The sequence below is a fragment of the Stigmatopora argus genome, chromosome 3 (genome assembly GCF_051989625.1).
Source record: "Stigmatopora argus isolate UIUO_Sarg chromosome 3, RoL_Sarg_1.0, whole genome shotgun sequence".
NCBI classification, from domain to species: Eukaryota; Metazoa; Chordata; class Actinopteri; order Syngnathiformes; family Syngnathidae; genus Stigmatopora; species Stigmatopora argus.
Genome location: NC_135389.1, coordinates 18287169 through 18299391, shown reverse-complemented (window position 1 = coordinate 18299391; position 12223 = coordinate 18287169). Strand labels below are relative to the sequence as shown.

Sequence of the window (12223 nt, the reverse complement as noted above, 5' to 3'; positions counted from 1 at the left end):
AACCGTTTTCTAAACATAGAATTGCAAGGAATGAAGATACCTCATCATATGGAGTCCATATGTTACTAAGTCAGGATTTTTCTTAGTTTTTTAGGGGGAGGGGTTCGCATTTGGAACCTTTCACATACAGTACATCTCAAACAACTATTAGCCAGCTGGGGGACTTCAATGTGTTTATACACCAACATTGTGAAAGACGCCCTGGGACGTCTGGCAGGGAAAACATTTGTTGCAACTGCTTATTTGTTTCCAATGAAAGTTAACGTTGCTCATTGATGAAAGTTTGCTATCATATTCACCATAAGTTGTATATCACAACAACTTGTTGTAATTGCAGTCAATTCATGGTAATGTAATTTTAGCTCATCTCATTTTCTGAACCGCTTTATCCTCATTAGGGTCGCGTAGGGTGCTGGAGCCTATCCTAGCGGGGGGACACCCTGAATCAGTGGCCAGCCGATCGCAGGGCACAAGGAGACGGACAACCTAGCACATTCACACCGACACCTATGGGCAAATTAGAGTGTCCAATCAGTCTACCATGCATCTTTTTGGAATGTGGGAGGTGACCCGAGTACCCGGAGAAAACCCACGCAGGCCCGGGGAGAACATTCAAACTCCACACAGGTTGACCGACCTGGATTTGAACCCAGGACTCCAGAGCTGTGAGGCCGAGGCGCTAACCACTCACTCCACCGGGCCGCTTGTAATTTTATCATAATATATATTAATGTATCTAATGCTGGAACGGAAATGGAGGAAAAGTGATCTACATGGCATCATATCATCAACGCTCTTCTATTATTCATGATATTTCATCGTTAATGACATCCAGTGAGAAAGTTAAGTGTGTCATTCAAACAGACACAAAATAACGTTAAGCCTACTGTTGATCTGTTAGCGTAGCAACTAGGTGGTAGCAAGCGTGTACTTGTAAGCAAAGATCATTCATTTTCTGAACCGCTTATCCTCACAAAGGTCACGGAGGGTACTGGAGCCCATCCCAGCCAATGATGGGCAGGCGGGAGACACCCTGAAATGGTTTTCAGCCAATCGCAAGGCACAACGAGATAAACAACAACTTACGCTCATAGATAAGGACAATATAAACCAACCTAGCATACGTGTTTTTGGGAGGTGGGAGGAAACCAAAGTACCCAAAGAAACTCCACGTGGGAACGTCAATAGTGGTGGTGTTCATCCCTTCACTCAAATCTTTGATAGATAAGCGCGATCACTCTTCTCCTTTAATTACATCGACCCGGTCAGCTGTCGCAGACGGAATATCCCGAGTATTCTTCATGATGTAGAGTAATCTTCTTAGTGATGAGGGGTCGTGGATCTGCTTATCCACCACCCTTCTGTTAAATCTGCTCCATAAACCCCCCCAATTTTCATGGTGTCCGTTTCTCTGCTTATTTCCTGGAAGCACAACATGCTTGGCATCTGCCCCCATTTTAAGTCGTGACTAAAAACTTCCAATAATTACTGGAAATGACCAAAACAACATAGGGAGAAGGGAGGAGTTGTTCAAGTCAAATATCCTTGAGGACCTTCTCATAATATTAGAGCATGTGACGAATAGGAGTAATGGTGAAACAATAGGATGAGTCATGAGGGGGGATCATATCTGACAGAGGTGACACTTCCCTCCGAAGACCTGCCATGCACACTCAGCCTCCCACAAAGCAGGAAACAGATGTGTGTGAAAAGGAATAGCTCGAGCCGAAACGAGCGGTCGCAGACTAAAATTTTGAACTTTCACTGCTCGAAATGTGTTAAAAATAAACGGGAATTGTGCTCAGTATTTCTTCAAGAGACCATTTTATCGTGGCTTCCGTGTTCTGTGGTTAAAGATAAGTGATGTGCTTCTTTTACTATGAAGTTGTGATGTACGCCTGAAATTCAGGGTTAAATGTGTTAGGACACACCCTGATTTCTGGTTTGAGAAACCTTTGACAGTTCTTGAAAATACTCGGAATTCCTCCTAAAACCAGTGTGCTATTTACACTTGTGGTTTACCTTTACTGCTTTCCTTGTGCTAAACACCGGGCGGACCTGTGTGGTTGAATTTCCGCCAACAAATATAGACTAAAGCAGGGGTTTTTCTCCAAGGGGTGCTTAAAAAATAATCAAAGGATTCGAGGGCCACCTTGAAATCCTTCACAAAAAAGAGAATGCGTAAAAAAAAATTGGGTTTTAAAAATGCATTAAATCTTGTGAAAGTGAATCTAACACTTTTGCTTTGTGTGGGAAATGAATACATTTTCAAATGGAATTGTGCACAATTGAAGGTTGTTTTTTGCATATATTTTTTGTCAGGTGCCCAAAGATAAGTTATGAGTTTAATTACTTTTGTATTAAGTTGGCAAGGATCTACTAAGGTTAACTTGAGAATCTTTTCAAATTCTACATTAAAAAAATATTTTACGGCCGTATTAGGCAAAATATGCAATTATTGCAAGAATTATCAAATAACGGCAATTTTTGGGGGGTATTGGGATTACTCTATCATTTTTGTATTTAGATATGTCACTTCACCATATGAACTATTTTCTTCTATAATTTACTATGCCAGAGAGCCTTGTCTGTACATGACAGTGTGGCTGTGATTTTTGTATACTGTAATAAATACTGTATGCAAGGAGGGGGTTCCAAACGGAATCTCACGACCCAGAACTGGACTTTTTTTGCAGCCCCGGACCCCCCCTTAGCGCCACTGTTGGAAGCAGATGTTCTGTTATCGTTTAGGCTTTCCCACAGTTCTTGTGTGTGGTAATGTGCATGTGTATACGTATGTGGGGGCCTTGTTCTTGTTTTTCTTTTACATACATCATCTACATACAGGATATGGTGCTTATCTGTAAGTCATAGGGTGGATTTACACCTCATGGTTCTATGATTTGCTATCAAGTGACAAACCAGGATGCATCATGGAAGCGTCAAGAGTAAAACATTTCTGCTTTTAAATGACGTCTCAAGACATCGCCGTAGATGGCACTGAATGAGTTAAACAAGCTACTAAGTGATACTCAACGGCTGCCAGTGGTATAATTATACGATCATGAATAAAGTGACTGATAAGAACTGGTTTTTCTATCATTAAGCTGCAAAAATAAGCAGGATGTGCCACCTTAAGAAAAGGAGTAAATGTTCATAATTGCACATAATTGTAGTGTACATAAACACGCCCACCCGCTCCCCCCACAAGCGACCTACTTTGAGATGACTGCTGCTTCACACCCACAATACTCCCACCATATGCTGGCACGTTTAAGAAGCATTGTTGGATGTAAAAAAAATAAAAAATAAAATAAAAAGAAAGATTTTTTTAAACTTAAAAATGCTAGATGAATAGTTACTTGGTCATTTGTACTACCATGATCAACCTTGCCATCAGAAAAAAGTCAAATGAGCCATTGTCGACCTTGTCTATCATTTACAGTAGAAGAAAAGTAGAAGAAAGCCATTTTGTACCTAGACCAACAGCATGTTGAAAAGCATTTACATGCTTAGATTTCTTGTCTTCATGACTACTAAAATACTGCTCCAAATTTTGATAAACCCCAAAGCACATATATCACTAACAAAATATGACACTGTCGTATTATACGGTATATAATGCCTATTCTGAGTCCCAGCCGAAATGGATGGGACATCTCCTGGTGTTGGTGGCACTGCGGAATGATCTTTTTCGACATTTCCAAGAGGGCTTTCACACTGCTCGGGCCCTAATTAGTCCTAGCGCAAGAAAGAAACAAGGGACTTGTTGTTTCCTACCATCTTTTTAAAGGGATGCCCATTCACACAGAGCTACAAAAACGCCCGAAGACACTGTCATTTGCATACCATGGCCCAGATACGTGCGCACCAACTGCTCTTTTCACAGCCGACTCCAAAAGTGGATTTATAATAGACCACTCAATTTGAATGTAATGTGTAATACATGTCATGAAAGCAAATGTTGTGTGCATTTGTTTTTTCCCCCAATGGGACCGTGCAAACAAATTGTACAGTTTCATCTGTGACATCCACGTGGATCGCGGTGCCTGGCGAGATGAGGTTTGTGAGGTCAGCACTGTGTCATCCTCTTAGCGCACTTCTGAATTGATGGCTTGTTCTCTGGCTCCATTAGACACTCATATTCTCACAACTGAGGTTGAGCAGCAATTTGGTTCCATCCATGCACAGTCATAGTTCAGGTTGGCGTCACTGTGATGCCACCAGTGTTAATTATGTATGTAAAAGTGTATGCAAAAATAATGCAAGCAATGGTAAAGGGTGGGAAGTGAGAAAGTACAAACACTAAAGTAATAATAGTTAAGAAACAAAAAAATCACATTTTTCAGACTAAGTCGCACCTGAGGAAAAGTAAAAGTATACACAATGAAGAAAGAAGGAAAATATGTAATGGAGTATAAGTTGCTTTTTGGGAGGGTAATTTATTGTATTTTATCAGAAAAATCGGGAATAATAAAAATAAAGTAAGAATAGTAACATGGAGAACAACAGGCTAAATGGGTATCTGTTAACATAAGAGTTTTTCAGGTGACTATAGTCTTAAAAAGTGACATAACTGGGTGTCTGATGTCAGAAAAAGAAAAAACATACATAAACAGTAATCCCTCGAATATCGTGGTTAATGTTAACCAGACATGGCTGCGATAAACGAAAAACCGCCAAGTAGGATCACCTCCATTATTAATACTACAATACTATGTCAGACTTCACTATTAGTAAAATAACGAAAAAGTTTGACTTAGAGTCCGAAAAATAGAGGAACTAATCATCAAACGTGCGTTGAAATGAAACTACATTTGTTCTGCTGAAGAAGGGTGGGGACTTCAACTCCAGTATGACCATTTTTTTACCACCTCTGTTTAAAGTTGTCACAGATTTCTTCTATTCAAATGACAACGCCCAAGCACATAGAAAATTACAGACCTTTTGCCGTTTTGTTGTTTTCCCTGACGTCTGCATGCAACGTTTACATGCGTGTTCGCATGTGTTTGTCAAAACCTCGGCGTACGCAAACTATACGGCATGTTCCTCCGGGGCAGGCTGTTATTACTGGTCAGGCCACACAGATTTATCGAGCTTTACAGCGGCGAGCCTTTTTACTTAGTCTTAATGACTACCATGAAGAGTGTGAGCAGATGGTTGTGTTGCTATACAGTAAAAAAAAAGATGAAACATCCACCGAGATGGTTGAAACACAACATTTTTTTAAGTTGGTAAATGCTAAGTAATGATGTGAAAAATGATCACTCAATGCCAGAAAATCAGGCGACTCAGAATCAACTCGCATCCTAAAATATGCCATACATCCCTAATATATATTATAGAGAGAGAAAATAAAGTCATGGAAAGATGCAGCTAAGCTCATGACACATCGAGACATGAAAAATATATGAGCAAATAAGCATGATGATGTCATTTTAGGTCAGTTTTGTAGCTCACTGTTTCTCTGGAAACATTTTAGCAACATATGACTATTTAGAATATGGCAACCGTTTATTAAACTACAATTTGTATTTCATGGTTTGATTTTATAATGTTTTAAATCCATCATTTAAAAAAAATCTTTACATACTCAGTGGAAACTACGACTTTGACCAGCTCCATTAATTTAAATTGTTGTTTGTCTGTGAGAGAAATTATGTCACTGTTGTTTTTGTATGTCAACATCTTTGTGGCATGGTTAAATGTCGTTAATCCTTTAAAAGCATCTCAAATGCTTGCCAGGTCAGAAAAGCATTACAGATGTGGGCAAGTATTTCTTCCCTTGATAAAAAGCTATGCGTTTATGACAATAATATAAAATGGAACATGCAGTATGGATATAGCAGTGGCGGTTCGTGCATTTTCTCGTAGCGCCTTCAACGAATCAATCCAACCCTCAAAAACTATTTTATGGCTATAAAACCTCTACTGCAGCTACAGCTGCGACACATAAAAAATAATCAATAAATCAAAGCACTAAAATGGGGTAAAACTTCCTAGCAGCATTTAATGATTAAATACAAATACTGGAGCTTTTCAGACATTACAACCGGGCCAGGGGGGGGGGGTGACAAGGCATTGTGGTGTAGCCAACTCGAAATCTGATTGGTTAAAGCAACAGTCTTATCGACGCTTGTTTAATGCAGCGGAGCCTGCAGAACTGATTGTGAAGGCCTTAAGGCAGATTTCTGACCCTGGCAACAAATAATGGCTGAAATGTGATTGGTTAAATGCTTCAATATGAAAACACACATCTGGAAGCAGTGCAACCAGGGGGAAAAGCAATGAAAGGAAGCTAACAGACAATTTGGAATTATTTAATAAGTATTGATGGACAAAATATAATTTATGATTCAGATATTTCTTAGGCCAGCAGAGAAGGCCTTGAAGGCCCTGACGGACTGCCACTGGGATACAGAATAGTGTTTTTGCTGCTAGTCCTCGCCCCTTTGCCAAGGTAAATTCATTACATAACTGGTAATTAAAGGGTATTCTATTGCATTGTGCTCTATATAGAGCTTTTTTTTTTAAACCCACAAATTATTCCTTGCCATGAAAAGAGACCATGAAACAAAAGATGCAGTCAACAGCTGGAGTTTTGTTTCATGCCCTCCCATTGGTTTGCTTTAATAACCATTTTGAATGCGTGGCCACACATTGTCAATCACATTATTATGAATCCGCCACTTAGCTGTGTTGTTTGAGTGCCAACTTGTCATGAAGCCGCCAGCTTAACACACACACACACACTAGAGGTCACAAGTGTGTCACCCTGTTATTTCCTCTACAATACTTTCCCCTACGTGTCCAATTCAAGTTCTTTTTCCATCAGCAAAGGAAAGTTTTTTTCCCGTTAGTATCAGGCATAGGCAAAAGAGCAAAGAAGAGGAAGCTGGTGTTGTTTTCCATACCTGATAAAGGCCCATCCTCTGTGTCTCCTCTGCTCGGCGCCGTTTCCTGGAATGGACGTTGTACGAGGAGACAAAGGGGAATAAAGTCAGCCATCCTAAGGTCATTGCAGCAGTGTGTGTGTTCTTAAATGTTTTTATTTCATTTATACAGGAGAGGGGTTTCAAACCTATGTCCCAGGGCTAATGGCGGCCAGCGGGACAATATTTTGCGGACCCATTTGAAATCCATTTGTAGTATTAGTGTCGCTCCTGTGTATTTAGGTCATTTTTCTTCCTAAATAAAATTTAAAAAAATAAGATGGCACTCCTCCCTTCTCATCACTGGGCCATTTCCCACTGCTGATTAACATTTGATTATTGCTCTCCCACTGTCAACACTGCCTACAGACAATGTATTTTTGATGTTTCTTGTTCCGCAGGCATTCGTATTCGACTGGAGATTTGATTTAAATTTGACTCCCTGCTTTTGATAACAAATCTGCACTAGTTTCCACTCCTTTGTCAAAATATTTAAGGACACTTCTTGAAGAAGCTAATCAGCCAATAGAAGAGCTCTTTTGTGTTGTGTCTCCCTCTTGAGGACATTTACCGTAGTTTCACTTCACTAGGTATACTATTGAGGTCATGCTTCTTACCTTGGGTTGTCTCACAATAATAGAAGGCCTGGGGATATGAGAGTACTTGAACTGTAGTTTAGCACTGGAATCTTCCTCCTTCTCATCAACATTATCATCGTCATCATCATCAACATCACCACCCGAGGGCATGTGAAGGCCAATTTGACGATCAGCTTTGTCCTGAGGGTCGGTTAGAGTGTGACTTCCATCGGTGTCTTGTGTCAAGAAACAACCCATGGTTCTTTGTGACAGCTCCTGAGACAGGGGTGCCTCCGGCTGGGTGGTTACAGGTCCCGGCTTGGGATTTCGGTCATTGTGGGATTCAAGAGACGAATCGGTGTTAGGGTCGGCAGTGGAGCCAAAGCAATGGCCAAAGGATGGGCAAGGAAGTCCATGCATGATGGACGAGAGATGTGAGTTCCAGTAATGAAGGGGTGGATTCCAGTTGTTCATCTGTGAAGAAAAAAACAAACACAAAAACTAGCAATGTAAAACATCAACAATTTCCAGTCTTTGAGCAACCATCCATTATTTGGTGAGATTCAATTGGATAGATTTACATAACATGATATACTCACGTTTAACAGTTACATTTTCCCAGAAGAGATACAAATACAAAGCACTTTTAACATTTTTGACCATTTAAAAAAAATGAAAACCATTGATAATTTTTGTTTCGATCGATTCAATTGTTGCTTGACCATTTAGCATAGACTGGTAACACTACTAATATGTCGTGATATGAAATACCAGCACAACATTTGAATTATTCGTAATACTTTGTCTTGAAAAAAAATCAACAGTGCTTTAAATTCAACTACAGTACTGAAAAAAATCTGTGGGTAAAATAAATTTTCACTTATGATGTGACTATTAAATTTTGGCCTGACGGAAAAGTTGGAGAACTCCTTGTTTAGAAGTTTACTTGCCTGACTTCCATGACGACCAGTCCAGAGTGTGGACTGCCTTGCTGGGATATGCTTAACTATGGTAGTCTCGATATCAGCCACATAATCCAGGGCAGTCCTTGCCTTGAGTTGCATAAATGGATTTCTTTCGAAATGGAAGAAAACAGCTGAACTGTGACCATCCTCATCTCCACGCACTTTACAAATCGTCTCTCGGCAGCTTTGCGGAGTACAAGGCCGTCCACAAGCCACCGTCGTCCATCATTCTCTCAGCTTTCCAACATCAGGAACATTTCTGACAACCAACCTCTCATCCTGCACATCATCTCAGCCTACCGGTGCACACGTTTTTTTCAATTACCGTTCCATCTGGGGGTCACTTGATAACACGCTTTCTCTCCACTGCTACAGCGTTAATGAATGATTCATTTGAGCTACTTAAAAAGAAGAGGAAAGGTTACAGAAAGGTTACAGATGGTTGAATACGGACGGCAACGAGAGTGCTCCGGTTACAGGCTGACGAGGTAAGCGATAGTCAGAAAGCGAAAGGAGAGGAGTGTTGCTTTTCAATAACAGATGCACATGAGGGGAAGTAGAAAAGCTATTCTAAACATTGGCTGCCATTGACAGTTATAGACGTCCAAAGTATTGTGACCATCATTTAGAGCTGAGGACTTGATCATGTTTTGAGTGAATACAATACTACAACTCATGCTATTTGTGGCGTTTGGGGTACTTTTCTGACGTCTGGTGGCCAACGTGAAGACTGCAATGACAATATGTTGCAAAAACGACACCAAATTGAGAGCTACTAAATATCCAGACGCACACGGTACCCGTCTATACTACGTCGTGCATTTTATTCATGTTGAATTTTAATTATAACGATATATTTGGAGCACGGAAGCATGTTTTTCTGTGTATTTTTGATTTTTGTTTGCTTAAAGATATGTAGTAATTGTTTTTGCTCGTCGACGTCACTGAGGCGTCATTCGCTACTAGGATGAGCAACTGTAGTCAAGTGAGATACTCGAGAATGACCATTCACATGCTACAGTGCGTAAGCGTCTTTGCCGTCAAATTAAAACAAAAATTTATTTATTACAAAATCAAAAAGACATTTATTAGTATAAAAACAATACCAATTACGTTTTTAAGTACATAAATGAGCATTAATAGTTTAAAAAAATGACCAAAAATATATTTCAAGAAGGAGTGAAGACATGTAATGCTTTATTTTGAAAAAACAATTCGGAAGTTAAAGTTTATCCTCTTTAATTTGATTGTCGCGAAGCTCCACTGGAGAGCGCTATCCGAGGATAATCGCAGGTGGCGAGATTGACAAATTGACAGACGATAGAAACATGCGTTTGTATGCAATTTAAACAAACAAAATAACCAAAATTGACCCCCTCCTACATATCACCTTCGATCCTTGGATGATCGACCATGCGCTCACCGGCTCGTTTCGTCGTCAGCTGGGCTCTGAGCGTCCACATCCAACACATCCTCCTCGTCGTTGTCCTCTTCTTCCTTTGCTCCGCGCTGACATTGATTGACGGGGCCGTAAATAAGCGACCCTGCACCGAGGTGAGCGATGCACACTTAATTCACGTTTAATTTGGTATTTATTCCGATTTTAATTGCTCTTTGTGCACTGATTGGGCCGTGGGTGGCGTTCAATGTCCTCTAGGGAAAACACAATTCTTGAGGATAATCCATCACAAAACAGAATTGTTCAAACTTTTTTCTATAATATTTTCCTTGACATTCAACAAAATCGTTTACAGTAATGCCTTGTAGTATTGACCGACGGATTAATTTCCGTGTCTGCACTCGTAACTCAAATCGCTCGTACTTCAAATACACATTTTTCATTCTGCTGAATGTGGTTAGTATCTGTTGGTCATCATAATTCCAAAATGACATAATGCACTTTGATTAGATATTGGAGAAGTTATTAAGCTACCAGTATTGTAACTAGTGTTGTATTGTTACCAATACTGCACCAAGGTGACCATGAGTATGGGTGATTACCCAAAAAATAATGTGCCAATGTTGTACAATATGTACTTTTCTGAATCTGGTTCCCAACTGCTCTAATGTAGTGTCCAACCATTCTTCTGTTGTGAATATAAATGGGTGTATCAACAGTAGATGTCCAATCCATTTGAAGTAGGAGGGTGGCCGTGAATGAACGTTCATTCGGATTGGACGTCTACTGGTGATAATGGCACACATTGCATTAAACGGTGTATGGCAAAACCATATAATCAATTACTTTATTTTAGTCTGGATTAATTTAAGTTATTTCAGACATTGTGGTATTTATTCTTCTAAATTATTCTTTTGCACATTCATCAACTTTTGTTGCCACCATCCCAGATGTTCAAATGAATGGAAAGTATTTGCAAATCATGATATATTGTTTTTTTTAAAAATCTGGTTTTGAGTGAAATTGTCCCAACTTCATTGGGTTTGTTGTTTGAACGGCCTCTCTTCGGTAGTTTAGTAGAAATCCATGCCACAGTGACTCATGAGTGCTTTCCTACTCTCGAATGTTGAACTTGAGCGACTGTGCGCTTATCAGTTTCCTGCATGGACTGTTTTTTCCCCGTCCAACTGTTCTGGATCAGCTTAACACCTCCTCCAAAGACCACAGTGGTGTCATACATGTCCTTAAGATAGAGAAGCTGCATTCCTGAATGCATTTACTGACTCTTAAGGAGGCCTTAGGATAAATTTAAATAGTGTGATTCATAAGTTATTTGCTCATTGTGTAAAACTACAAACTACATTGCTAGAGGTCAACATTTTTGAATGTTTTAACATTACACAAATACATTGAAGTAATACTATATTTCTTAGTCGAAGAAGACATGAATTGGAAATATTTTAGCTTCACATTTTGAGATTACAAATGTTTTTTTTTAGTATTTATTGCAATTATGATAACAGACATTCACATCATTTTTGCTTCAAAATCATCTTTTATTTCTCCTATTTTAATTCTATGTCCGCTTCAATTCTCCCTCGCATAAAGCAAAAAAAGGCAATCATCTAACCCTGTTGTTGCTTTGGCCAAGAAGGCGGAATGTTGTGCATCCAGTCAAGGAGTGCTAATGACTTGTCACACTGGTTTACACCAGTAAAAGCAGTGTACAAATCACGTTGTAAATGCAGAAGGTTTATCTATCGTTGTTGTTAGATAGGATGTCCTGATGGCATATTTTTGTGAGACCAACTCACTCGATTTTGTTTATCTGCTGATAAAAAGTCCTGATCCGATACCTCAGGAATGTATTAAGAAGGGAAAAATATATATTTTTTCTCCCAATTTGAAAAAAGCTATCCAATATTAAGAAAATCAAAACTATTTTTTTTTGCTAATCAGTTGTGCAGCACAAAAGGAGGTGATGGGTAAATTACATTTAGAAATAAATTTGGTTTTGTAAATAAATTAATATTTGATATGATACATTGAGCTCTCATGATTGTGGTTTTCTTGACTTTTATGCTTATTTTTGTTATGCATAATGTGTTAACTAGTGTAAATATTAATAGATAGTAAATTATGATTGTTTTAAATATTCTATTTTATAAGAATGCAATAATTGAGCTCTTGATTGTAAGTTTCTTCACTTTTATGCTCTTTGTTCTGCACTTTGTTTCCATAGATGTGTAGTAAAATACTGTATTTGTATTGTTTTTTTGCAGTATACCTCAGGATTATTATTATTTTTTTTAAATGAAGATCGGCTTCCATCCAGTAGCACTATAGAAA

General features: G+C 39.1%; 1 protein-coding gene across 1 annotated transcript in view; it reads left to right on the top strand.

Annotated features, from left to right (window-relative positions):
• The first annotated feature begins 9738 nt into the window (after nucleotides 1–9738).
• elapor2a (endosome-lysosome associated apoptosis and autophagy regulator family member 2a) overlaps nucleotides 9739–12223 on the top strand; it is a 12615-nt gene continuing 10130 nt past the window's right edge. Inside the window, exon 1 of the mRNA XM_077596925.1 lies at nucleotides 9739–10029. Coding sequence (XP_077453051.1) covers nucleotides 9889–10029 — 141 coding nt within the window. The 5' untranslated portion in view covers nucleotides 9739–9888. The remainder of the gene's footprint in view (nucleotides 10030–12223) is intronic.